Raw genomic sequence first — 21,276 nt, 5'->3', positions numbered from 1 at the left:
AGATTCAAGGGGCTCTCAATATGAAGTGTCGCCATAACCGCTGGATCCGGGGTTTCTGCACAGAGATTGCGAACACACTCTGTGAGCAGAGGACGGCCAAATTGCGGTCCGTGCAGTTTTATCGCGTTTGAGAACTCTTCTAGTGAGCCAGCCTGGAAGATGTCCTCCGCACATGTTAAATCGATCATCATCTCCTGTAGGACCATTCGCGGTACGGAGTTATGAAAGATCACAAATGCGGAGTCGAGCAGAAACACATGGTTGAACGTTCTAAAATGGTGTCAGCATGCGTCAGCCTCATTGGAAAGCACAGTGGCGCATGATACCGGATGAGTTCCTCTTCCATGATATACGATTTCCAACCAATTACATCAACTTTGAAGCTCTTAGGTCCATGAGAATGTCTCGCCTTGGACAGTCCTATCGCTCGTACCACCTGTTCGAAGTCAGCTCGATGCATTGGGGATGATGGAATTCAATATCTACCGCAACAAACGTGGTGAAGCGTTGGCGCTGTATTCGTAATTTGGCTTCTGCGCTACCTTCCCATTTTTGCAAAAGACACATGAAACACGCAGCCTGGAGTAGTTGTAATTGCTCACGACTGGGAAACTGGTCTTGATCCTTCAACCCATAAATCGACGACTCAGAAAAAAGCGAATGTGAGAATAGTAGTTCTTCCACTGTATCGAGCATGTCCCTCGCTGCGTGTTGGTCCAATATCAAGGGCGACATGCAGGCCCCTAGCAATGCCATTGTAGCAAAAAGACTAGGAGAGCAGTTTTTCAAATCAAAGGTCGCCTGGTGGAGTATAGGACAATGTTGATGCCACCGATCCCAGAATAGGGACAGGTAGCGGTTGAGATGTGCCGCTGAAAAGAAGGAGAGCCACTCGTGTACTGATGTATGGGTCTTATCATGAGTGGAACTGTTCGGCTTCGATTGTAGTGTATTCCACAGCTGAGCTATCTTTTCGCTGATTATCTCTTCTTGAATCGCAGTTGACGTGTCGACATCTCTGAACAGAGCGGTCTCCAAATCATCAAGATAGGAGGTGAAAGGGTTTGATGCAGCGGTTTCGCCATATGAAACATCTAGAACAGTCATATTATTGGCATCTGTGTCGGCCATTGGGGATAACCTGCTGCTTTTCTTATAATTGTAGGCCTCGTTTAGGCCCGTGGCTCTGGTGAAATTGATGAGAAAGTCTAGACGATGATACCGCGAAAGAGAAGTGCAGCGATGGTTGCGCTCTTCATTTCCGGCATGCTCATAATGCATTCTCGATTCAAGGCCACTTTCCAATTCAAGAGGATGAGCTTGTGCTGGCTCAGTGCAGGAGGTCTCTTCATGCCTTGCTCTTTGCACACCGCGATACGTACACTCTGCTCCTCGAGTCGCGCATTCAGAGCACGGTTGTCCAGTCGAACATGCTCGCTTGCGAGAGGTACACGAGTCACACACCTGTTTCCGCTTGCCCGAGGGAGTGCGTCGCGGGATTTCATCGCCGGCGGCGATTCGCCCTGCGCAGGTTTGCCAATGGCGCCGCAACGCGTCACTGGACCATCTCAGGTCCTGAAGTGTGAAATGAGGACTCGAAGAATGACTCACCTCCTCTTGTAGTGGGAGCCGCAATATTGGCAAACATGGGGCTTATTGTCAGTATCTGAATGGAATCAGCATCCCTCCTGACGTAGGTGACAGTGCCCCTTACGACTGAGAGTGTGGCGTTTCAGATGCTCAACCCTGTGAAATGTCTCGGAGCATACCGAGCACATCAATTTAGGTGACAGATCAGGTTGCATCATGCCTTCCGGATACAAGTGTGGAATCTTGACGCCAAAGCCCGAATGGAGAAGAGCACGCCGACGCGCTGGTCAGATCAGATAACGGCCTTGAAACATGGATGTTCGTGGTGAGTCAGGGAAAGTCCAATGCCGAAGATAATGCTGTCCCTGCAGCAGTAATGACTGATGGTGAGTAACGAGTTCAAATTCAATGCGAATGAATGTGTCCTGAATAGCTATGATGTCTGTAGTGGGATTCGGACGGGCGAAATCGAGTGAGGCGTGATTACAGATCGATCACGTGGATTACAGCGACAACAGGACGGCCACAATGCCACTGGGCACTGGGACATAGTCGACAGACTTACCTGTGAGCGTTAGTTTTCACTTGCACCGGCGGTGACAGAAAGAATACAGGTGAGGTGCGTCTGTTAGAGCACCTCTCCACTTCTCTGTAGTCGTAAAACTACCCGCATCAAGTAACTAGATGGGGTAAGTGGCTCACTAGGTACATGTGACTGCAATCAAGCAGATACCGAGTGTTCAAGAAGCGGTCATCTATGTAAGATACTCACTGGGCAGACCTCTGAGCGCTTTTGCTAAAGCCGTGGGATCCCGAAGAGGAAGTTCACGGTCGTTCTTAATAATCAAAGTACGTGTAGACACATAAACATGCATGTACCTTTGGTGGGGGAGCCAGGGTGTGGGGAGTTTGTGACAAGGTCGTTTCTTTGTCTCCACTGATCCTCCGCCTCGGAACTGGAAGGGCAATGAGTAAGGCTTGGATTTAGGAGGTGAACGTGTTTGTTCGCTTCATTTTCTGGAAAGAAAAAAAAGGGAACGGGATCGGCAGAACAGTGGAGAGCTCCCCTTGTTTTGAGACGCTGTCTAACTCTATATTATATATATACTATTATCTATCGACTCGTTTCATTCAGATCAATTTATATGAAGGGGTATGTATGGGGAGCGGGATAAGGAGGGCTGGAAGGGGTATCGGAATCCGAGACAGAGTCTTGATGAAGGAGAAGGAATCTATTTGGAGCGCTTGTAGATCTTGCTCAGGAAGGATTCGAAGACCTCCTTCTTCAGACCCTGGGTCTCGTCGATGGCGGCGATCTTGCTCCGCAGGTCGCCGACGGTCGACTCCTCGTACTCCTGGTAGACGCGCTCCAGATCCAGCTCGCGGTACAGGGCCTTGACCTTGGCCTCGAGGTCGGCATCCTTACGGCCGTAGGCCGTGTCGAGCACCTGCCGCTGCTCGGGCGAGCAGCGCTGCAGGGCCTGGTTGACGAGCCATGAGCACTTGTTGTCCTGGATGTCGGTGCCGATCTTGCCGATGAAGGCCGGGTCGCCGTAGGCGTCCAGGTAGTCGTCCTGGACCTGGAAGTATTGGCCCAGCGGGATGAGGATGTCGTGGGCCTGCTTGAGGTTCTCGGGGCTGGCCAGCTCCAGGTAGAGCAGGGCCAGGGCCACGGGCAGGTAGAAGCTATAGTAGGCGGTCTTATAGGTGACGATGAACATGTACTTCTCCATGGAGAAGTTGTCGAGGTTGACCTGGTCCTCGGGGGCCGTGATCAAATCGCACAGCTGGCCCAGCTCCGTCTGCCAGGTGGTCTCGTGGAAGAGCTCGATGAGGTCGACGTAAGCGGGGTGCGATCGGAAGTGCTTCTTGAGGATCACGTAGATGCCGGACTCGAGCATGAATGCGTCGTTGATGGCGATCAAACCCACGCCGGGCTGGCGGAACCAGCAGGGCTGTCCACGGCGCGTGATCGAGCCGTCCATGATGTCGTCGCTGACCAGGAAGAAGGCCTGCAGCAGTTCCGTCAGCCAGCCCAGCATGCTGAGGTGGGTGAACTGCTCCTCGGTCAGGGGCTTCTTCAGCAGGGCCAGGCCGGTATCGGGCACGGAGAGCCCACGGTTGAGCTTGCCACCGGGGGTGTTGACATTGAGTGACTATCACATCAAGCAGCCGTCAGTATGATCCTCCTGGATACGTCTCTCTAGAAGGAAGAGGACACACCTTCTCGAACCACTCCATGGCATTGCCGGGCAGGTTATACTTGCGGGCGTGAGCCAGCAGATCCTCAGCGAGGGAAGGAAACACGGCCTCGAAGGCCTTGCGATCGGTGGTAGCCATTCTGTACGTCGGTGGTGAATTGACCAGGAGGGGAGTGGACAGGAAAAGGAGCAATTGAGGGGAGGCGAAGAAGTCGAGACTCCAGAGTGGGGGATCAAAAGGAGATGCGTGCCTGAGGCTGGTGATTGGCGGGAAAGCCCCGCGGTCGTGTTTGTCTGGTTTGTCTGGCCCGTCCCAATCGGGAAATCCGCAATCATTGAGTCCATCCCGGTCATTTATGACTTCGTTTCTTCTTCGTTTCTCTCCTCCTCCTCGTTGATTCTCTCGGTTCATCTCTCTTCCTTTGAGCTGGCTGTCATTTAGGCGGAGACGTGTCGGTAAACCACTAGTACCCTTTCCCCGACCCACCTGCGAGTTCGCATTTGTCGCGTTTCGCGACGGAATGATGCTGGGGTTGCATACCCACTACTAGCGACAAAAGATTGAGAGCTTTAGTGGAATCAATACATCTGCAGAAGCCTCTGTCATAAACTTCAAACACTTGAATTATGGCTTCCGCACTCACTGAGGAAAACATCCAAGAACTCAAGCATCGGCTTGAGGAAGCGGCCATCAAATGCTCCGAGCGCTGTCTCTACCAATCCGCCAAATGGTACGCCGACTATGCAGAAGCTTTGGGAAGGCAAGCGACGACTGACGCACTATATCCAGGGCGGCCGAAATGCTAGACTCCCTCCTCCCAATTGACCAATATGACACCGACCCCGAATCCCCAATGGACGTCAACGATAGTCCTCTGAACTCTACAAATCCTCCGAATCCCTACCTCCAGACACAAGATCCGCTCGAAGCGAAACTCGAGTACCAAGAGTTGCACAAGTACCTCTTGGCCAAGTCCTACTTCGACACGCGCGAGTACGACCGCTGCGCCGCAGTGTTCCTGCCCCCCACCATCTCCCCCGTTCCGCTCTCCACGAGCTCCCCCAACCCGCGAACGCGACAACCGTTGACACCGCAGAAGGGCAAGCACAAGGCCGCTTCGTACGCTGGTGTTAAAGATGGCAATACCCTTCGGAATCCATACCCCATAATCAGCCAGCGGTCACTCTTTCTCGCCCTATACGCCAAGTACCTGGCCGGGGAGAAGCGGAAAGACGAGGAGACGGAAATGGTCCTAGGGCCAGCTGATAGTGGCACGACGGTCAACCGGGAGTTACCGGACCTAGCTCGGGGCTTGGAAGGATGGTTCGTGGACCGACAGGAGAAAGGCTTGGAGGAACACAACCAGGGTTGGCTCGAGTACCTCTACGGAGTGATCCTGCTCAAGGGACGGAACGAAGACGAGGCAAAACGGTGGCTGATCCGCAGCGTCCACCTGAACCCGTTCAATTGGGGCGCGTGGCAGGAGCTGAACGATCTACTGGCCAGTGTGGAAGATGTAGGTGTTTCCGAACATGAAGCGCGCGGCAGGACCGCAGAACAGGTCTAACACCCAACACAGTTGAAGCATGTCGTCGAACATCTACCCCAGAACCTCATATCGCTCATATTCCACGTGCACTGCAGTCAAGAGCTGTACCAAGCAACGGATGAGACTTACCAGACCTTGTCGGAGCTCGAGGCCATCTTTCCCACCAGCGCATTCCTCAAAACCCAGCGGGCCCTCCTCTACTACCACTCTAAGGGTACGTCCTCATCCACTCCCCCGCCACATATCCTCCTACAAACCTAACCTGCAACAGACTTCGAAGATGCCTGCGACATCTTCACGGAAATTATGACATCCTCCCCCCACCGCCTCGACAGTCTCGACCACTACTCAAACATCCTCTACGTAATGGGCTGGCGGCCCCGACTCGCCTTCGTCGCGCAAGTCGCAACCGCAACCGACAAATTCCGCCCCGAGACCTGCTGCGTCGTAGGCAACTACTACTCCCTGAAATCCGAGCACGAGAAAGCAGTCATGTACTTCCGACGCGCACTGACCCTCGACCGCAACTTCCTGTCCGCATGGACACTAATGGGCCACGAGTACATCGAAATGAAGAACACACACGCCGCCATCGAATCGTACCGCCGCGCAGTAGACGTCAACCGCAAAGACTACCGCGCCTGGTACGGCCTCGGCCAAGCCTACGAAGTCCTCGACATGTCCTTCTACGCACTCTTCTACTACCAACGCGCCGCCGCACTCCGACCCTACGACCCCAAAATGTGGCAAGCCGTCGGATCCTGCTACGCGAAGATGAACCGCCTCGACCAGAGTATCAAAGCACTGAAACGCGCTCTCGTCGCGGGGTCATACTCCGCCGACGACGACAACGCCTCCGGACCGCCCCACAAGATCCTCGACCCAGAAACCCTGCACCAGATCGCGACGCTCTACGAGCGCACCGGTAGCGAAGAGGAAGCCGCTGCGTATATGGAGCTCACCCTGCAGCAAGAATCCGGCGCAACAGTCGAAGAAGACGACGCGAACTCGTCATCCGACGACGACGATGAAGATGAAGATGGGAGCGAAAAGCCACGCCGCAGACGCCGCGTCTCCGACGACGCCGAAGGCGACTCCTGGCATGGGACGGGCGTCACGGCTACGACATCTAAGGCGAGGCTGTGGCTTGCGCGGTGGTCGCTGCGGAATGGGGACCTTGAGCGCGCGGACCAGCTTGCTGGGGAGTTATGTCAGGATGGGGTGGAGGTTGAGGAGGCGAAGGCGTTGATGAGGGATGTGAGGGCACGGAGGGAGGGCGAGGAGTAAGCTACATACTTACTGTATACTCGGGCTATATGCGTATCCTGTTCGTTTGTTGTTTTGATTTCTTTCTTTGTTGTTGTCGATAGCGAGGCGTTCTGTCTGTTCCTATGGGAAGGGAGGGATCATGCGAGGACAGGATGAGTATACATCATATAATCACCATTCAGTTCATTATTATTCTATACATGGATATACCACGGTATAACCAGACTCGTGGTGTAACCACCGGGGTACATAATATCGCAACAAAGCGCCAACAAGCCTTCCATCAACCAACCAGGGTTACCTAACCACCACCACCACCACCATTATCTCAAGAAAAACACCCATCTCCAAGACACCCCAACGCCCGCCGATCAAACCCAACAGACACCTTGAACAACCCCGCACAGCAGGACCCCTCACACTCAGTGCTCTCCACCCGTCGTAAAAGCCCCCCATTCACCACCGGAGTCGGCGGGACCTCACTCCCTACTCCCCCAGCAGCCAGCAAACACGAATGATTCTTCCCCGCACCCGTGCTCCAAGAAACACAAGCATAGAAGAACTCCCGTCCGATATTCTCCCACGTAGAACGCAGACAAAAACGAGCGTCTGCGGGGCCGGTGCTGAAAGCGAGGAAGTCCGGGGCGAGGACGAAGATCTTGCCGCTGCGGGGGTAGGCGGGGGGTGCGGTGCGGACTTTATGGGAGAGCGCTTTGATGAGGGTGAAAAGGGTGGGTCCTAGGGGGTTTTGGGGGCATGGGTTTGTGAGGAGGATACCGGTGGATGGTTGGTTTGGGGGTGAGGTAGGAGTGGGATGGGGTGCTGGGATTTGGGCGGATTCGAGGTTTTGGAAAAAGACGGATGGGTTGGATGTTAGGTTTGGGAAGTGGTGGTGGTTGTTGGGTGGGAGGATTTTGTTGGTTGGGTCTTGGGGTGTGTATAGGATGGGGATAGTAGTTAGAGGTGACTTGATGGGTTTGGTCTGCTTCTTTGGAAGGGTTTGTGCTGTGGGTGGCTTTTTTGTCTGCCGACTTTGGCTGGGCTCTTGCATTGGTTTCAATGGCGACGATGGGCTGGGGGCATGTGTAAGTTTTGGTGTGCTTGGTATAGCCCTGGATACTTCGGCTTCGTGGTCTTTGGTCTTTGCCCCAGGACTGCCAGCAGACACGGACTCTTTTCTTCGGCTCCAGTCTCTCTGGGTGAGGTTGACATTGCTCTTGAGTAGATGTCCTTGTGATTCTGTATCGACAAATGATGTGTCAGGTGAGACATTTCCATCGACATAGATTGGGATGTTTCCTGTCTGAACGTGCGTTTCTCTCGTGCTTTGCGATGGTCTCTTGTGGTTATCGGGAGAAGGGTGAGCAATGCCTGTGTTGGAGTGTTGGCCCACGCGAAAAGACACTGCATGGGACGACTGCGACGAGCTTGTGCTCTGCGATCTATTCGTTATATATTGCGTAGAGCCATTTCCCAATTTCAAGCGCTTTGACCACTCAGACTCGTCTTGCGCCATGTCCTCAAGGACGAGCGATCGAGCGCGCTCAGCCAATACCTGCAACTCTCCAAACGAAGCAGCGTCTTCAAAAGTCCTGTCGGAGTGGACTTTGAGTATCCTGGGAAACCTTAATGCGAAATACCTTGCACCTGAGGGTTTCTCAAACCCACTGCCCAGCATTTCCACGACAAAAGGTTTCCTGAAAACGCTGTCCATGCTGGGAAGTGTACCATGCCCGGACTCTATATTAAAACCGTGCCCGCTTTCCGGACTGCAGGCACTATACTCTCCAAGCTGGTTGAGGAGGTGCATGTTTTGTATGCTCATGCAATGGCGGTTGATCGTATCCACAATGCGAAACTTAGGCACGGCGTTCCATTGCAACACGGCGTCCTTGTTCGTAAGACACCCGATAAAGAAGCGCGTCCATAGTACTTTGTTGGCACTGTCTAACGCAGCGGCTTCGTGAGCATCGTAAGCCCCTCCGACTAAAGCTAGGTCCACGGTGTCACCCAACCCGGGTATATAATCTTTCTTCAGTTTGATCCAGCGTCCAGACGGGGCGTGATTAGTGCTAGACATTATAGTAAAATATGGGTCTTCACATCCTTTGAGAACAAAGCCTTCCCACTTATTGCTAACTCCTTTTGCGAAGATGCTTTCTAGATTGGATCGGCTGCCAGGATGGGAAAAGTCTAGGACTTGTTGGTCCGATATGCCGGCACGACCGTGTATGATCTGTATCACTTCTTTGAGAAGCAATCGCCTGTCCCGGTGCGGCTTTCTAAGACATACATTGTCATCCAGGAGAAGAATGTCAAAGAAAACTATCATCAGGTGCTCGTCTGGTTGTGGTCTAGTAGGGTCAGAACTATGTAGCGAGTGAAGGCTTCAAGATATGCTTACGGTGAATCGTTTTCGGTCCCTATAAAAGTGCCGGACCGAGATATAAACTTGCGCAATTTGTGAAAATCCATGATTTTATCATTCTTGTCACTCCACACAAGTAGTTCGCCTTCGAGAATACACCGGCTGGAGAACTTGCATTCAGAAGATCCAATCCTCAGGGCCTCCTTGAGGACGTCATGGATCCCAGACCTATCCACTGTTGAGTCCTTCCCACTTTTCGAGAATATCTGGATGCTTGGATGTGTGCTTAGATCAATATGGATCTGACAGTATTCGCCATCGTATTTTCGCTCCATGCTGATCCGACGCTGCCCAATCATTTGGCAGCAATGCTTGATACTTCGAGCTTTATAGTACTCCGGTCTCCCAATTTTGACCCCCATTCGTGGAGTCAAGTGCTGCAGGGCTATCAGCCTTAGGCTTCTAGCCAGTCCCGGGTCTGGGTGTGGTGGGAAATTGCACATTGGCTGGGAAGCCAGTGTGCTCAATGCCGCTTCAAACGAATCCTGGAACATAAGTAGATGAGGGAGCAGAAAGTGCAGACCCCTTAGCGTCAGTGGCAGTGGCAGAATAACAGGAGCAAAGCTCTTGAGAATCATGCGCGTCAGCCATTTCGCATCCCTACTACCCAATCGTCGATACATAGGAGACAACGCCTCTTCAACATCAACGGCACCGCGCTGTCTCCTGCGCACACTAGGGCCCGAGAATCTACAGCGGGAGGCGATCCTATTCAGCGCCTCATCGATATCTTCCACAGTGATCTCCTGTCCCGGAATGATATGATTCTCGGCCTGGCGCATAACATTCTCAACGCACTGTCCCAAATCAACTCCTCCAGACTGACGCCATTGCTCAAGCTCTTCCCGTCGAGACGAACCAAGAAGTAGACATCGGCCTATGACTCTCGCCAGCGACAAGTCTTGTAGCCCGTATACCCTGTCTGTCCGTTTCTCCGGAAACATGCATGACAGAACGGCTAATTGGTCCGTGTCCTTGTCACGCAGACGCTTGCCATGTTGGGCGAACCAACGTGTCACGACGCGGGCATCGGGGTCGTTCCGTGTAGCCTCGGTCGAGGCCTTGACGAATCTATTGTTCTCTAAGGATGAGAGCAGATCGCACAGAAGGGTGAATCTGAAGCCCATATAGATCGGCTATGAGCCATTAGAGGCCCCATAGAAGCTGCAATTCAGATCGGATTATCAAATTCACTTGAGTCGACGTGGGAGCTCCAATGTGGGCAAAGAGAAGCCACGCGAGCGCGTGTCCATGGATCGCGAAAGCACGTGACACGGCCCCGATCTAAATGGCACGGGTCGTTGTGCAAAGCTAAGATAATTAAGTGCTAAGCAGCACAGTGATTTCTCTACAGATAAGACAAGCTCCTTCGTGTGGATGATGGTAATGGTATTATCTTTGAATACAATACATATAACGCAAGGTCTACCTGTCCGTGCGTGGGTGATGTAGAGGTCTCCAACCAACAGCCCATATGACCCAACAAAGACGCCCGCCAAACTCCAGGCTTTTAAAAATAATCAAAAATGAACAAAGTAAGGTTGGAAACAATGAAAAGTATCCGAGCAGCCTCTTACTAGAGAATGCCTTGCTTTTGGAGACTGTTGGTTGTTAGCATGAAGTCGACATGTTGGATTCCAAGGGTTCACATACTCCAGATAAATCCTCTCAGGCATCACGTTGCCCTCGGCATCCTCCATTTGCACCACGTTGTCATGGTGCTCGCGGTCCTTCTTGCGCTCCTGCTCAAGTTTCTCCCACAGCCGGATGGCGTCGTCGATCCGAGTGATCTCGCGGAACAGGTTCGTGTTGGATGTGACGCCGAGACACTTGAGGCCAAAGAGATGTAATGCCTCCGAAAAGTGCTTGTCAAAGGCACGGCGACCCATATAGACGTAGTTTCCGCAGATCTCACAGGGGTACTCAACGCCCAAGCCGTGCAGTTTGTAAAGCCAGTAGGGGATGGGCTTTCCGTCCCATGCAAGTGGCAGTTTCAGAGGGTTGTAGATCCGCTCATCACCCTCGTCGTCCGACATATCATTCCCGCGTCCTTCGCCGCCGGGGTTCTCAGAGTCCGCAAGTAACGCCTCGAGTTCCATCTGACGCTCGCGTTCGGTCATACCGGCCCTACGTTCGACATTGACCCGCGTGGCTTGACGCTCGGGATCAACCACCTTGGCTAGAGATCGGACGCGATGCTCGCGCTCGGCAACTGCACGTTCCTTCAAGCGATGAGTCGCAGAGGCAGCACCGGCTACCGTGGCAGGTTTGTCACCCGAATCACCAGCAGCTTTGCGCGCCTCGGCAGCCCGGATGTGTTTCTTCCCTGTCAGGTGATTCCGATAGACATTCTCGTTCTTGAACTCGCGCTCGCAGTCCGCACACCAGATACCTTCTCCAGAACCCTCGGTCTTCGGGCCCTGGGCGCCATTCTGTTTCTCTTCTGTCCACCCAGGAACTTCGTTCGCGGCCCACAACTTCTCGAATTCATCATCAAGGCCTGCAAAGAGCTTTCGAAGATCCTGCAACGGCCGTGCCTTCTTGACAAAACTCTCGAGGTATTCGGCAAGCTCACCGACGTATTTGAAGTACTTATCCGAGATCTTCTGGGCCGGTTTCATCTGCAAGGTTGGCGGCGTGAACACATCGAAAACGTCGAGATATTGAATGTACGACAGCCGTTTGACACCAGGGAGGTTCAGATACTCTTCGTGCAAGGCCGTAAGATCCAGGAACTGTCCGAAGCCCTCTTCACCGGTGAACATATTGTCGATTTCCATCCCGACCGGCTCGCCCTCGCCCGGTTGGCGCCGCTTGTACGCTCGCTCGAGATTCTCGACCGGCTCGTTCGGGTAGCGTCTGTGAAAGTCTTTGATCTCATCCAGCTGCTTGTAGAACTCCTCAAACTGGTCACCCGTAGAAATCGCCTGGAGCTCCTTCTCGCGTGCGCCGTCCGCATCTTTGTAGATTTCGAGTAGCCTCTTCGACTGCTCCTCTATCCGATTTAAGAACTGAGAGATTTCATGGTCACGAGACAAGCGCTCGCGGATCTAATTGAGCGCAGCGCCCGTTAGCTACGTGCGTAGACAAAAACAAGACTGGGTAACTCACGTTTCGGGGCTCCTCAACGACACGATCAGCAATCGCCTGCTCCAGGCGTTCGAGGTCCTCGTGGATAAAACGCTGGTCTTCAAGAATCATCGTGGGCGCTTGTTTGCGAATGGGGGTGGATCTTGCACGGAGGCAACGTTGGTCGGCGGAATCTCGAGAGCTTTGCGGCGATATATCATCACGTGACTGCGGGCGGTGGCCGCGAAAAGTCGCGATCGAGACTCGACCGTTCGCCTCGCCCAGCTCTCGGTCCCCACTCTATCAAACCAAGCCTGACGGGAATTGTACTTTCTTTCTTTATCACCGAGCTAATTTGGATCCGGTGCATTCAATATGGCGGACGGAATCGATAGACGCGCTGATGGTAAGGGCTGAGGATCCTGACGTCAAGTCTCATGCACAGAACGCTGACGGCGCAAATTCAGACAAGATGGAGTTTAACACCTCCAAGGAGGTGACGGTGGCTCCGACCTTCGAGGATATGCACTTGAAGGAGAGCCTACTCCGTGGTGTCTACGCATATGGTTATGAGTCCCCCTCCGCGGTGCAGTCGCGTGCAATTGTGCAGATCTGTAAAGGTCGCGATACGATTGCGCAGGCGCAGTCCGGTACCGGTAAAACCGCAACCTTTGCGATCAGTATCCTGCAGGTTATCGATACGGTGGTGCGCGAAAGCCAAGGTACGTTGTACAGAGCTTGAAAGGAGGTGATGGGGGGGGAGACGTCATACTCACTTCTTGCAGCGCTCGTCCTTTCCCCGACCCGCGAACTGGCGACCCAAATTCAGTCGGTCATCATGGCCCTCGGCGATTACATGAACGTGCAGTGCCACGCCTGTATCGGAGGAACAAACATTGGCGAGGATATCCGGAAGCTCGACTACGGCCAGCACGTCGTGTCCGGTACGCCCGGGCGAGTGGCAGACATGATCCGACGGCGCCACCTGCGCACGCGGCATATCAAGATGCTGGTCCTCGATGAGGCCGACGAGCTCCTGAACCGCGGGTTCCGCGAACAGATCTACGACGTCTACCGGTACCTTCCGCCGGCGACGCAGGTGGTGGTCGTCTCCGCGACACTCCCCTACGACGTCCTCGACATGACGACGAAGTTCATGACGGATCCCGTGCGCGTGCTGGTCAAGCGTGACGAGCTGACCCTCGAGGGCATCAAGCAGTACTTCATTGCCGTTGAGAAGGAAGAGTGGAAGTTCGATACGCTGTGCGATCTCTACGACACCCTGACCATCACGCAGGCGGTCATCTTCTGCAACACTCGCCGCAAGGTCGACTGGCTGACGGACAAGATGCGCGAGGCCAACTTCACCGTCTCCAGCATGCACGGCGAGATGCCGCAGAAGGAGCGCGACAGCATCATGCAGGATTTCCGCCAGGGTAACTCGCGTGTGCTCATCTCTACGGATGTTTGGGCCCGCGGTATCGACGTCCAGCAGGTCTCGCTCGTCATCAACTACGATCTCCCCACCAACCGTGAGAACTACATCCACCGTATCGGCCGAAGCGGTCGTTTCGGCCGCAAGGGTGTCGCCATCAACTTTGTCACTAGCGACGACGTACGCATTCTGCGTGATATTGAACTGTACTACTCGACGCAGATTGACGAGATGCCGATGAATGGTATGTTCTATCTCTATCAAATACCCGAACCCCACAAATATACTGACCACTACTACAGTTGCCGACCTCCTCTCATAATTCAACCACAAAACTCACGATCCATCCACGGCCCACTCGCGCCTTTACCCCACGGACGATACCCCTAAATACGCTCCTACCCACAGAAAAAAGGGCCGTGGCCGTGCCAGGAGCAAAGACACCCAGATCAAGCATGGGAGGCCAAACCAGCGTGGAGGAAAAGGGAAAATACCCAAATTGGTACGCCCACCACCATATCAAAACACATATCCATCCATCCATCCATCCATCCATCCATCTAACACCCATCACGAAAGCAAAAGAGAACCAAACCAAAAAAGGACAAAAAACAGAAAATCATGAAGAAGCAGTATTATTTATCATGGAGTTCGACGTGTCTCGGGGTCTGTCTGTCTGTATCATTTTATCATTATCAACCTGTCTGTCTATCTGTATTCGCTGGATGTTATGTTGTTGTTTTTTTTTTTGGGAATAAACTGGCTTTTTTATTTCTATCAATCGATCAATCAATTTATTTTTTCAACTGATTATTCGTCATTCGATTACTGCAACGGTAGAATCTAGTACATACCCGTCTAATTCCCATAACAAACGCCCTTGTCTCAGTAATGAGGAGCATCTTCCTGTGTCATTACCCAGGTTGATCAATGGTCGTCCTGCTACCTCACCTACGGAATATACTACACCACCTAGGTACTATATATTTTCTAACTCCCTAACTCCTACCCAGTATTTCCAAAAATATAATGACAATCACTAAGCAGACCAAAAAAGGCCATTTGGATTAGTTAGTTATCCAATAAGTATCATAACAAAAACATACGGTGGGGACCAAGACAACGCAGCCCGCAACAACAGCAAAAAACTGATACTAAACCAGACCCGAAGAAAACGATACATGACGAGATGCGCTCAATGGAAGGAAGTAATGAATAATGGAATGAAGATATAGAAAAGGTGGGCGAGGGTGACAATATAGATGCCGTTTCGTAGGATTGTTCTGGATTCTTCCTCTTCCCACCATTATGTGAAATTTGGCCATTGTGTTGAAGTTATGGAAGGGTGAATCCAGTTAAAGAGCAAAGAGAGAGAGAGAGATAATTGCAAGTTGTGTATGACAAAACCGTAAAAGCATGGATATGCCCACACGCAAACCAAGGCAAAGAGAAAGGAAAAGTGAAATGCTCGGTATATTAAATGCAAGACATCTCATCAATCTACAATACCAAAATGACGAAAAAAGAAAGAATAAATAAGAAAAGATAGATGATAGATGATAAGAGTGGCGCCTAGTTCCTTTATCGAATGGATTCACCGACGGCCCAGAAATATGCATATATGCAATGCAATCAGGAGAAGCAGATGGCGTGGAAAAAATAAAGAAAGAAAGATATAGAAGAAGCGCTGTCCCTCGAGTCCAAAAGGTTATGTCACTCCTAACATGGATGGATGGATACAAAATCACTCAAGAGATGAGAGCCGAACAGACAGGCCTGCTGTAGACGGGGATATGCTATTTTCTTTATCTTCATCTTCTTTTTTGTGGTTTTTTTCTGTTTTATTGAAAGCTGGATGTCGAGCGGAGAGCACTGGTGCGTGCAAATCCACCAGGTGTCGCTGCCGTTCGGTGTTTTGCCGCCATCGTATTGGGATGCGCATCTCGTTCTCGCGTCCAGCTGCAATAATCGTCAGTAAGAGTCACAGATGTCAAGGAAGAAGGCCGCTTACATTCTAACCAAGTAATCATCTCCCGCAGAGGCAAACATGCCGGGGTTGGTGGGATTCCATGATATCGCATTGACACAGCCAGAGATGTGCCCGTCGAGCGTCTCTACTAAAGTCTTGTTTTCCTTGTGCCAGACGTAGATGCGGGAATCTAGTAGATTATCAGCAGAGCGCAAACCAGCAGATGAGGAGATAGCATACCTTCGCTCCCACTAACAACAAAGTTCTCTGCAGCGCCTCCAAAGGTACTTCGGATGACAAAAGAACCTTGTTTCTGCCCTTGAAACCGTCGAATGACATCCGTCGTGTCGATGTCGATCAGTTGTATTTGACCCTCGGACAGATTCACCAGCATGTGGCGCGAATCTTGGCTGATGGCAATAGACGTCGGCTTGCTTTTCAGGGCCAGGCAATATTCCTCTTCGTGCGTATGGAAGTTGTAGACGTGGATCTTCTCTTCCACGTCCGCTGCGATCAGTCGTCGCCCATCGGGAGTGATGGCACAGTCCTGTACACGGAAACCACCGGGCCACATATGGATGACCTGCCCACGCATACTCCAGTGACACATTTGTAGGTTTAGGTCCAGAGACGCCGTGACGAAGGTCTCGCCATCCGCAGCCCACGCCGCGGCGGTCACTGGTTGCCGATGGTGATCGATGGTCAAGATGCAATTGCCAGTCTAGGGGTGGATCGTTAGCATGAACCCCCCGGAAGAATGGGACCGCAGATGGGACATACCTCTACATTCCATACCCGAGCCTTCTTATCCTGAGAGCAAGTGATGAGCTTGGTGTCGTCCGGGCTCCAACTGGCATGGGCTACGCCCGCCTCATGTTCCACGAGTTTATGGAGGACGGCGAAGGTGGTTGCGTCGTAGATTATCACACTGTGGTCGCGGCCTGCCGTGACTAGCTTTGTGCCATCGTGCGAAAACTGGCAATACCACACCTCGTCGGAGTGCTGGCTCAGTTCGAGGGCTGTGCGGAGTGGAAAGTCGGCCCGGTCACACATGTGATCTGAATAGAGTGACGGTGGAGAAGCAGTGTTGTGATACAGGCAGTTGTTGATCTGATCCTGCTTGACTCGGTCGAGCAATAAAGCGAGACGATGGTCCGGGATCATCACGGAAGGCGATATCGATTCTATGGCATGGTTAGGATGTAAAAACCTCCCACGCCGTCCAGACACTCGACTTACTGGACAATTCGGCCAACAACCGCTCGCGAGACGAGCTGATGGGCCCATTCCAACCCGCTTGGTTGTGGAGGTGCTCCGGAGGGCACATGAGAAGACTAGTCCAACGGTCAGTACACCGAGCTTTATAAGCACTTCGCTCCTGCGAGAACCCACCTGGACAGGGCATGGAGACGTCCAATATCGTAGTTGAGAGGGGTCAACTCATGGCGAAGAACCGTCAACGCCGCTCCGAGGTCGCGAGCTTCCAACAATTCGAGGAACTTCTGCTGCCGCAGGTAGAAGAGCATCTCATTCAACTCGGCGGTCTCCACCAACACCAGCCTCTCTTTACTCGACGCCTGCTTGCCCACGCCCGGTGTTCGCCCATTTCCATCCGGGTAAAAAGACTGGATCAGGATCGTCTGTGCCTCGGCCCATCGTCCCTCTAGGACCGCATTTCGGAACGTCGCCACAGCCGGACTCTCCAGCTCATAGCCGCTCTCTTTGCTTAACACATCCGCCGCCGACTCGTATCCCAGCTCGAACAGGCTCTGTATCAAAATGCGTGTGACTTCCTCCCGGTCATGACCGAAGTATGATGGCGGGCGCATTGAGAGCTTCTGGGACCCGTTCGTTTGCGCCTCGCCGTTGGCGAATTGAGCTCCTTGGCCGTTCCGGGCGTGGAGCAAGCCGGCCTTGTGGGACGGAGACGCCGTGGAGCCTTTCGTGGTTGCAACTCCATCGGGCCGCATATTTGCCAGGCGCCTGCGCTTTGTGGATGGCAAGTGGACCTCGTAAGGACCACGGGGGTGGTTCGTGGTCTGGTCGGAGGCACCGGCCTCGATCGGCGGTCGATGGTCTAATTGGGCTTCTGTCTCCTCGGTGGATGAAGAGCTCCGACGGCGACGTCGACGAGTAGACGGAAGGATCCTCCCCGCAGCGCTCGATGTATCCTGATGACCACCGACGAGGGGCTCGCGGCGGGTTGACGATGAGATGTTGTCGGCTGCGGAACGCCTCGGGCGGGACGAGGGCGGTTCGTGGGGGGAAGGAAGGTTGGGGTGGTCGGGTGCGGCGGGGGAGGGCGTGTAGGGCGGTCGATTGTTTGCCAGATCGAATACTTGTAGATCTGCCCCTTCGCCTGGCTCTCGAGAGAAACCAGGTGAGCAGACCTCTATCGGCGGCGGGTCTCTTGATACTCGCCGAAGCTCAGCCGTCGGGGTGGAGCTCGTGACTCGTGAACGGTATCAACCAATATGCCAAACAAATATGACGATCGGATGGAATCGATGCAGTTGATGAATCTATAGGGTGGGGTATCCCTTTTTGCTGTAGTTCGTTGAGGGGAGGAAAGATGCAGGATGCAAAACTGGCGGGTCGTTATCGGAGTCGGGGTTGGAGATTATGGGAGGGGGCTCGAAGGAAGGCGCCGAGGGGAGATCGGAGGGAAACGATTGGAGGGAAAAGATCTCAGTATGAAAGGGTAACGAACAGAATGAGGATAAAGAAAAAATATTGAGGCTGGAGAAAGAGGGGAGGTGGAGGGGAGTTGAAGCAGAGTCGTAATAAGGAAGAGGATGAGGTTGGTTGGATGAGGTTTGGTTTGGGTTGGTTTGGTCTGGTCTGGTGTGGCAGACAAACAAACGGTCAATCACCATCACTAGTATGGAGTAATTTAAGTAGAGTTCATTCTTTCTGCTTGTTCAGCCATGTACATGACTTGCTAATGATTTCCAAGTTGCTGAGACTGTATCAACAGGTAAATAACACTCCCATCACATCATCTCCTCGGACTGATACACGCTTTACATCTCAACCTTGAATTATTAATACTATATATACTTTACTATCCAGATCTGAATATATCAATAGGTCTCTATATGTGTATTTTTACAGTGAATCAAATCATTAAATATTTTTTTATATTATCTTATATGAATATTGATATTCTCGATAATAAAAGCAACGACAATAAATTCCATGCTGTAAATCAAGAACAAAGAAAGAGAGCCCAAGCTGTATAGCACTCCCACCACCGCCACATCATCTGCATCCCAAACAAGAACAGCTGGAATAAGATAGGGATTCCCCCCTGTCTCCCGACGCAGCTGACGGGGGGTCCCCTACGTAAGGGAAGCAGCATCCATCCAATCTAAACGCAAGGATAAGATAGTGCCCGTCACTTCTTAACACCAAACAACGAGGTACCATAGCGGGTATTCAAGGGGAGATCCCAACTGGTGCAGGAAGTGGGCGAGAACTTTAGCCAGCCGGGTTTGGCGCTCAGCATTTCCTTTCTCGACACATCAGCTGCATCTTACCAGGTAGATACTAGGGTAGAATGAGGGTATAGTAGGGTAAGGTAGGTATGGGGATTAGGTATCGATTTGAACCTTGGTGCCTTATGACCGTTGTCCATCCTGACTGATTTAGTGGTTCTAGATTCCCACCATCATGATTACCATATTACCTCCTGTTGGGTTTGGGAAGAAAATTTGGAGTTTCAATCTACTACTGTAATAAGGTAACGTAGTAACAGAAAACGAAGTTGAAACAACCCACATTCCCAGTTATCTCCTGTAGGTGCTACTCCGGAATACTCCGCTCTAAAATCTGGGGTAGTATACACCACCACTGCAAGAAATCATCAGCGAAAAGGAGCTTAAAATAAAATCGAATAAATCAAGTAAAACAGTCCCTAATCCCAAAGCAGCCATCCAGAAAGAATGACCATCAGACAAATCTAGACAAGAGGTGCTACCACCCCCCAGAGTAACACCACCCTGCAACCGCTGACCTCATCATGATGCGTACATCCATTCCCCCCCACCCAGAATCCCTATATAGAATGACATCCCATCCATGGTATCCCGTGAGGACCTTCTTGCCACGATCAAGTCATATTATATCATATAGTCTATTACCAACCTATCCACCACACCAGGATTCTCGTTTAAGAGTCAAACCACCAGAAGCATACATATACTTGACAATGGGCTGCAACTGCGGTAACACCTGCACCTGCAATGGTCCCCAGAGCTGTTCTTGCTCCAACGATTGCAGCTGCAAGGGATGCGGAGTATGTTGGCCTTTTTCTTTCTTTTTTTCCGCTGATTTTCTTGATATGCAATCTTTACTTTGACCGCAAACAAACATACTAACCGTGATCTAGAAATAAACGACGACTTAGTCAAACCCATTCCTCGCATCCTGGTCCTGATCCCAATTCCGATCTTGATCCGATCTCCATGTATCGGATGAGACCTGCACGTCGGATTGACGGGGAGGAAGAGGATAAGCCGAGGCCGTTCGGATATGGTTTGGGTGTGATCTTGGATATCATTTTGGACACGTGATTTCGATTCGGGAGTTTCAGGGTTCTATTAGGCCATGTGGGTGTGTATAAGAATGTAATTAGTTTGAAGGGAGTTGGGGAAAATGTCACTGTCCATATTGTGAACTCTCGTTACGATGGTGCTACTTGTAATCATTATTTTGGTTTGCATTGCGATGCATCTCTTGTTCATACTATACTAATCTGTAGAAACTAGTAACAGATGGAGAATCTGGTCAGGAAGAAAATACTTCTAACCTACTGTTACAATCCATCTGCTATCACATTGGTGTGTCCGTCAGTAGGCTCAAGCCATGTCTCCCGACCCCGAAAGCGGCAATCTTCATCTGCCGCCTGTGCACCATCCCAAATTATCGGCATATGGGTCTGAAATCTTTGATATATAATATGCTGCTGCTGTTTTCCATTTTATTACATAGTAACTACATATCGTCAACCATGCTATCAACACCAGAGCTGCACCTCCATGGTTGCCATTGCGGTTTGCGGATGGAAGGGATTCATGGAGCCACTCTTATCCTTACACAATACAGGGGCCCCAATCTGTTAGTAAAACACTGTTAATCTGCGCTAGGAGACATTGTCTGGAATGATATTGGATGTCTACTTTCAGCGTGACTAATATATAGTGCTAGGGCATCAATCCCACGCATCCGGGCATATGACTCCGAACCCTAACATGGCGACGTACAAAACGGGACTTCTGCCAGTAATATGTTCAGCCCTAATCCAATATTTTGTTGTAAGAACATGGCAAGAAAAAGAAAAAAAAAAAAGCATAAAGAACATAAAGCTTCGAGAGGTGGTGGGGATATCAAGGAACAAGGCCATTGCTACATAATTGCCGGAAACACGGTATGCTGCATGCTTGACCCATTTTGTTGCTACATACCTCTACTGTAAGCGTCTGAGGGATTCAATGTGTCGATGTTACTGTCACCTAACCCATAGAGACTGCCCATGACCTACCCCCATACTGCAGCACTTGATATTGTCCCAGAAGTAATAAATTTAAGTAACTCAATATGCCGCAAGCGTCCATTCATTGTAGTCCCATTGGTCCCAAGTGTGGCATCAAGACTAAGATACAACATGTATCGGAATGTGCTGCCCGGGTAGAGAGGACCCATCTGTCAAATGGCATTGACAAAGCCAGAGATGAAAGTGCAAACCACGGTAACGTCGCGGTGTG

The 21,276-nt window shown here is 51.6% G+C and overlaps 8 protein-coding genes across 8 annotated transcripts; 3 read left to right on the top strand and 5 right to left on the bottom strand.

Annotated features, from left to right (window-relative positions):
- Window positions 1-2,649: 2,649 nt before the first annotated feature.
- Window positions 2,650-3,997, bottom strand: erg20 (bifunctional (2E,6E)-farnesyl diphosphate synthase/dimethylallyltranstransferase). Its single transcript, XM_024820575.1, has 2 exons — window positions 3,814-3,997; window positions 2,650-3,746 (listed from the first exon to the last, which is right to left on the bottom strand). The coding sequence occupies exons 1-2, from the start codon at window positions 3,928-3,930 to the stop codon at window positions 2,823-2,825; spliced, it is 1,041 nt and encodes a 346-aa protein (XP_024676252.1). The 5' UTR covers window positions 3,931-3,997; the 3' UTR covers window positions 2,650-2,822.
- Window positions 3,998-4,166: 169 nt separating this feature from the next.
- Window positions 4,167-6,764, top strand: BDW47DRAFT_26120 (anaphase promoting complex subunit CDC23). Its single transcript, XM_024818594.1, has 4 exons — window positions 4,167-4,522; window positions 4,582-5,308; window positions 5,372-5,555; window positions 5,613-6,764. The coding sequence occupies exons 1-4, from the start codon at window positions 4,419-4,421 to the stop codon at window positions 6,626-6,628; spliced, it is 2,031 nt and encodes a 676-aa protein (XP_024676251.1). The 5' UTR covers window positions 4,167-4,418; the 3' UTR covers window positions 6,629-6,764.
- Window positions 6,765-6,938: 174 nt separating this feature from the next.
- BDW47DRAFT_131468 (ATP dependent DNA ligase domain protein) lies at window positions 6,939-10,165 on the bottom strand (the record flags this gene model as incomplete). The annotated part of the gene is made up of 4 exons (XM_024817317.1): window positions 6,939-7,040; window positions 7,089-8,964; window positions 9,015-10,109; window positions 10,143-10,165. The coding sequence occupies 4 exons, from the start codon at window positions 10,163-10,165 to the stop codon at window positions 6,939-6,941; spliced, it is 3,096 nt and encodes a 1,031-aa protein (XP_024676250.1).
- A 238-nt stretch (window positions 10,166-10,403) lies between these two features.
- On the bottom strand, window positions 10,404-12,403 carry BDW47DRAFT_98110 (SF3a splicing factor complex subunit PRP9). The gene is made up of 3 exons (XM_024820574.1): window positions 12,150-12,403; window positions 10,692-12,088; window positions 10,404-10,639 (listed from the first exon to the last, which is right to left on the bottom strand). The coding sequence occupies exons 1-3, from the start codon at window positions 12,237-12,239 to the stop codon at window positions 10,615-10,617; spliced, it is 1,512 nt and encodes a 503-aa protein (XP_024676249.1). The 5' UTR covers window positions 12,240-12,403; the 3' UTR covers window positions 10,404-10,614.
- A 23-nt stretch (window positions 12,404-12,426) lies between these two features.
- BDW47DRAFT_98109 (ATP-dependent RNA helicase eIF4A) lies at window positions 12,427-14,096 on the top strand. Its single transcript, XM_024820573.1, has 4 exons — window positions 12,427-12,513; window positions 12,575-12,829; window positions 12,893-13,786; window positions 13,845-14,096. The coding sequence occupies exons 1-4, from the start codon at window positions 12,483-12,485 to the stop codon at window positions 13,862-13,864; spliced, it is 1,200 nt and encodes a 399-aa protein (XP_024676248.1). The 5' UTR covers window positions 12,427-12,482; the 3' UTR covers window positions 13,865-14,096.
- A 741-nt stretch (window positions 14,097-14,837) lies between these two features.
- Window positions 14,838-15,272, bottom strand: BDW47DRAFT_26072 (uncharacterized protein). The gene has a single exon (XM_024818593.1). It carries the CDS (start codon window positions 15,159-15,161, stop codon window positions 14,898-14,900), a length of 264 nt encoding a protein of 87 aa, XP_024676247.1. The 5' UTR covers window positions 15,162-15,272; the 3' UTR covers window positions 14,838-14,897.
- A 111-nt stretch (window positions 15,273-15,383) lies between these two features.
- Window positions 15,384-18,387, bottom strand: BDW47DRAFT_114914 (WD40 repeat-like protein; the record flags this gene model as incomplete). Its single annotated transcript, XM_024814737.1, has 7 exons — window positions 15,384-15,501; window positions 15,554-15,701; window positions 15,752-16,232; window positions 16,292-16,695; window positions 16,751-16,845; window positions 16,904-17,963; window positions 18,222-18,387. The coding sequence occupies 7 exons, from the start codon at window positions 18,385-18,387 to the stop codon at window positions 15,384-15,386; spliced, it is 2,472 nt and encodes an 823-aa protein (XP_024676246.1).
- Window positions 18,388-20,386: 1,999 nt separating this feature from the next.
- Window positions 20,387-20,958, top strand: BDW47DRAFT_98102 (uncharacterized protein). The gene is made up of 2 exons (XM_024820572.1): window positions 20,387-20,629; window positions 20,720-20,958. Exons 1-2 carry the CDS (start codon window positions 20,551-20,553, stop codon window positions 20,923-20,925), a joined length of 285 nt encoding a protein of 94 aa, XP_024676245.1. The 5' UTR covers window positions 20,387-20,550; the 3' UTR covers window positions 20,926-20,958.
- The last annotated feature ends 318 nt before the right edge of the window (window positions 20,959-21,276 follow it).

The sequence above is a fragment of the Aspergillus candidus genome, assembly GCF_002847045.1.
Source record: "Aspergillus candidus strain CBS 102.13 unplaced genomic scaffold BDW47scaffold_2, whole genome shotgun sequence".
Classification (NCBI taxonomy): Eukaryota; Fungi; Ascomycota; class Eurotiomycetes; order Eurotiales; family Aspergillaceae; genus Aspergillus; species Aspergillus candidus.
Note: the sequence above shows the minus strand (reverse complement) of the source record. Positions and strands in the feature narration are given on the sequence as shown.

Coding starts and splice junctions, on each gene's coding strand:
- erg20 (XM_024820575.1), bottom strand. CDS start 3,930: ATGGCTACCACCGATCGCAAGGCCTTCGAGGCCGTGTTTCCTTCCCTC. Junction 3,747..3,813: donor CCATGGAGTGGTTCGAGAAG/GTGTGTCCTCTT, acceptor TTGATGTGATAG/TCACTCAATGTCAACACCCC.
- BDW47DRAFT_26120 (XM_024818594.1), top strand. CDS start 4,419: ATGGCTTCCGCACTCACTGAGGAAAACATCCAAGAACTCAAGCATCGG. Junction 5,309..5,371: donor TACTGGCCAGTGTGGAAGAT/GTAGGTGTTTCC, acceptor CACCCAACACAG/TTGAAGCATGTCGTCGAACA. Junction 5,556..5,612: donor CCTCTACTACCACTCTAAGG/GTACGTCCTCAT, acceptor AACCTGCAACAG/ACTTCGAAGATGCCTGCGAC.
- BDW47DRAFT_26072 (XM_024818593.1), bottom strand. CDS start 15,161: ATGCATATTTCTGGGCCGTCGGTGAATCCATTCGATAAAGGAACTAGG.
- BDW47DRAFT_98110 (XM_024820574.1), bottom strand. CDS start 12,239: ATGATTCTTGAAGACCAGCGTTTTATCCACGAGGACCTCGAACGCCTG. Junction 12,089..12,149: donor TCGTTGAGGAGCCCCGAAAC/GTGAGTTACCCA, acceptor GCGCTCAATTAG/ATCCGCGAGCGCTTGTCTCG. Junction 10,640..10,691: donor CCTGAGAGGATTTATCTGGA/GTATGTGAACCC, acceptor AACAACCAACAG/TCTCCAAAAGCAAGGCATTC.
- BDW47DRAFT_98102 (XM_024820572.1), top strand. CDS start 20,551: ATGGTTGCCATTGCGGTTTGCGGATGGAAGGGATTCATGGAGCCACTC. Junction 20,630..20,719: donor CAATACAGGGGCCCCAATCT/GTTAGTAAAACA, acceptor ATATAGTGCTAG/GGCATCAATCCCACGCATCC.
- BDW47DRAFT_98109 (XM_024820573.1), top strand. CDS start 12,483: ATGGCGGACGGAATCGATAGACGCGCTGATG. Junction 12,830..12,892: donor GGTGGTGCGCGAAAGCCAAG/GTACGTTGTACA, acceptor CACTTCTTGCAG/CGCTCGTCCTTTCCCCGACC. Junction 13,787..13,844: donor TGACGAGATGCCGATGAATG/GTATGTTCTATC, acceptor CCACTACTACAG/TTGCCGACCTCCTCTCATAA.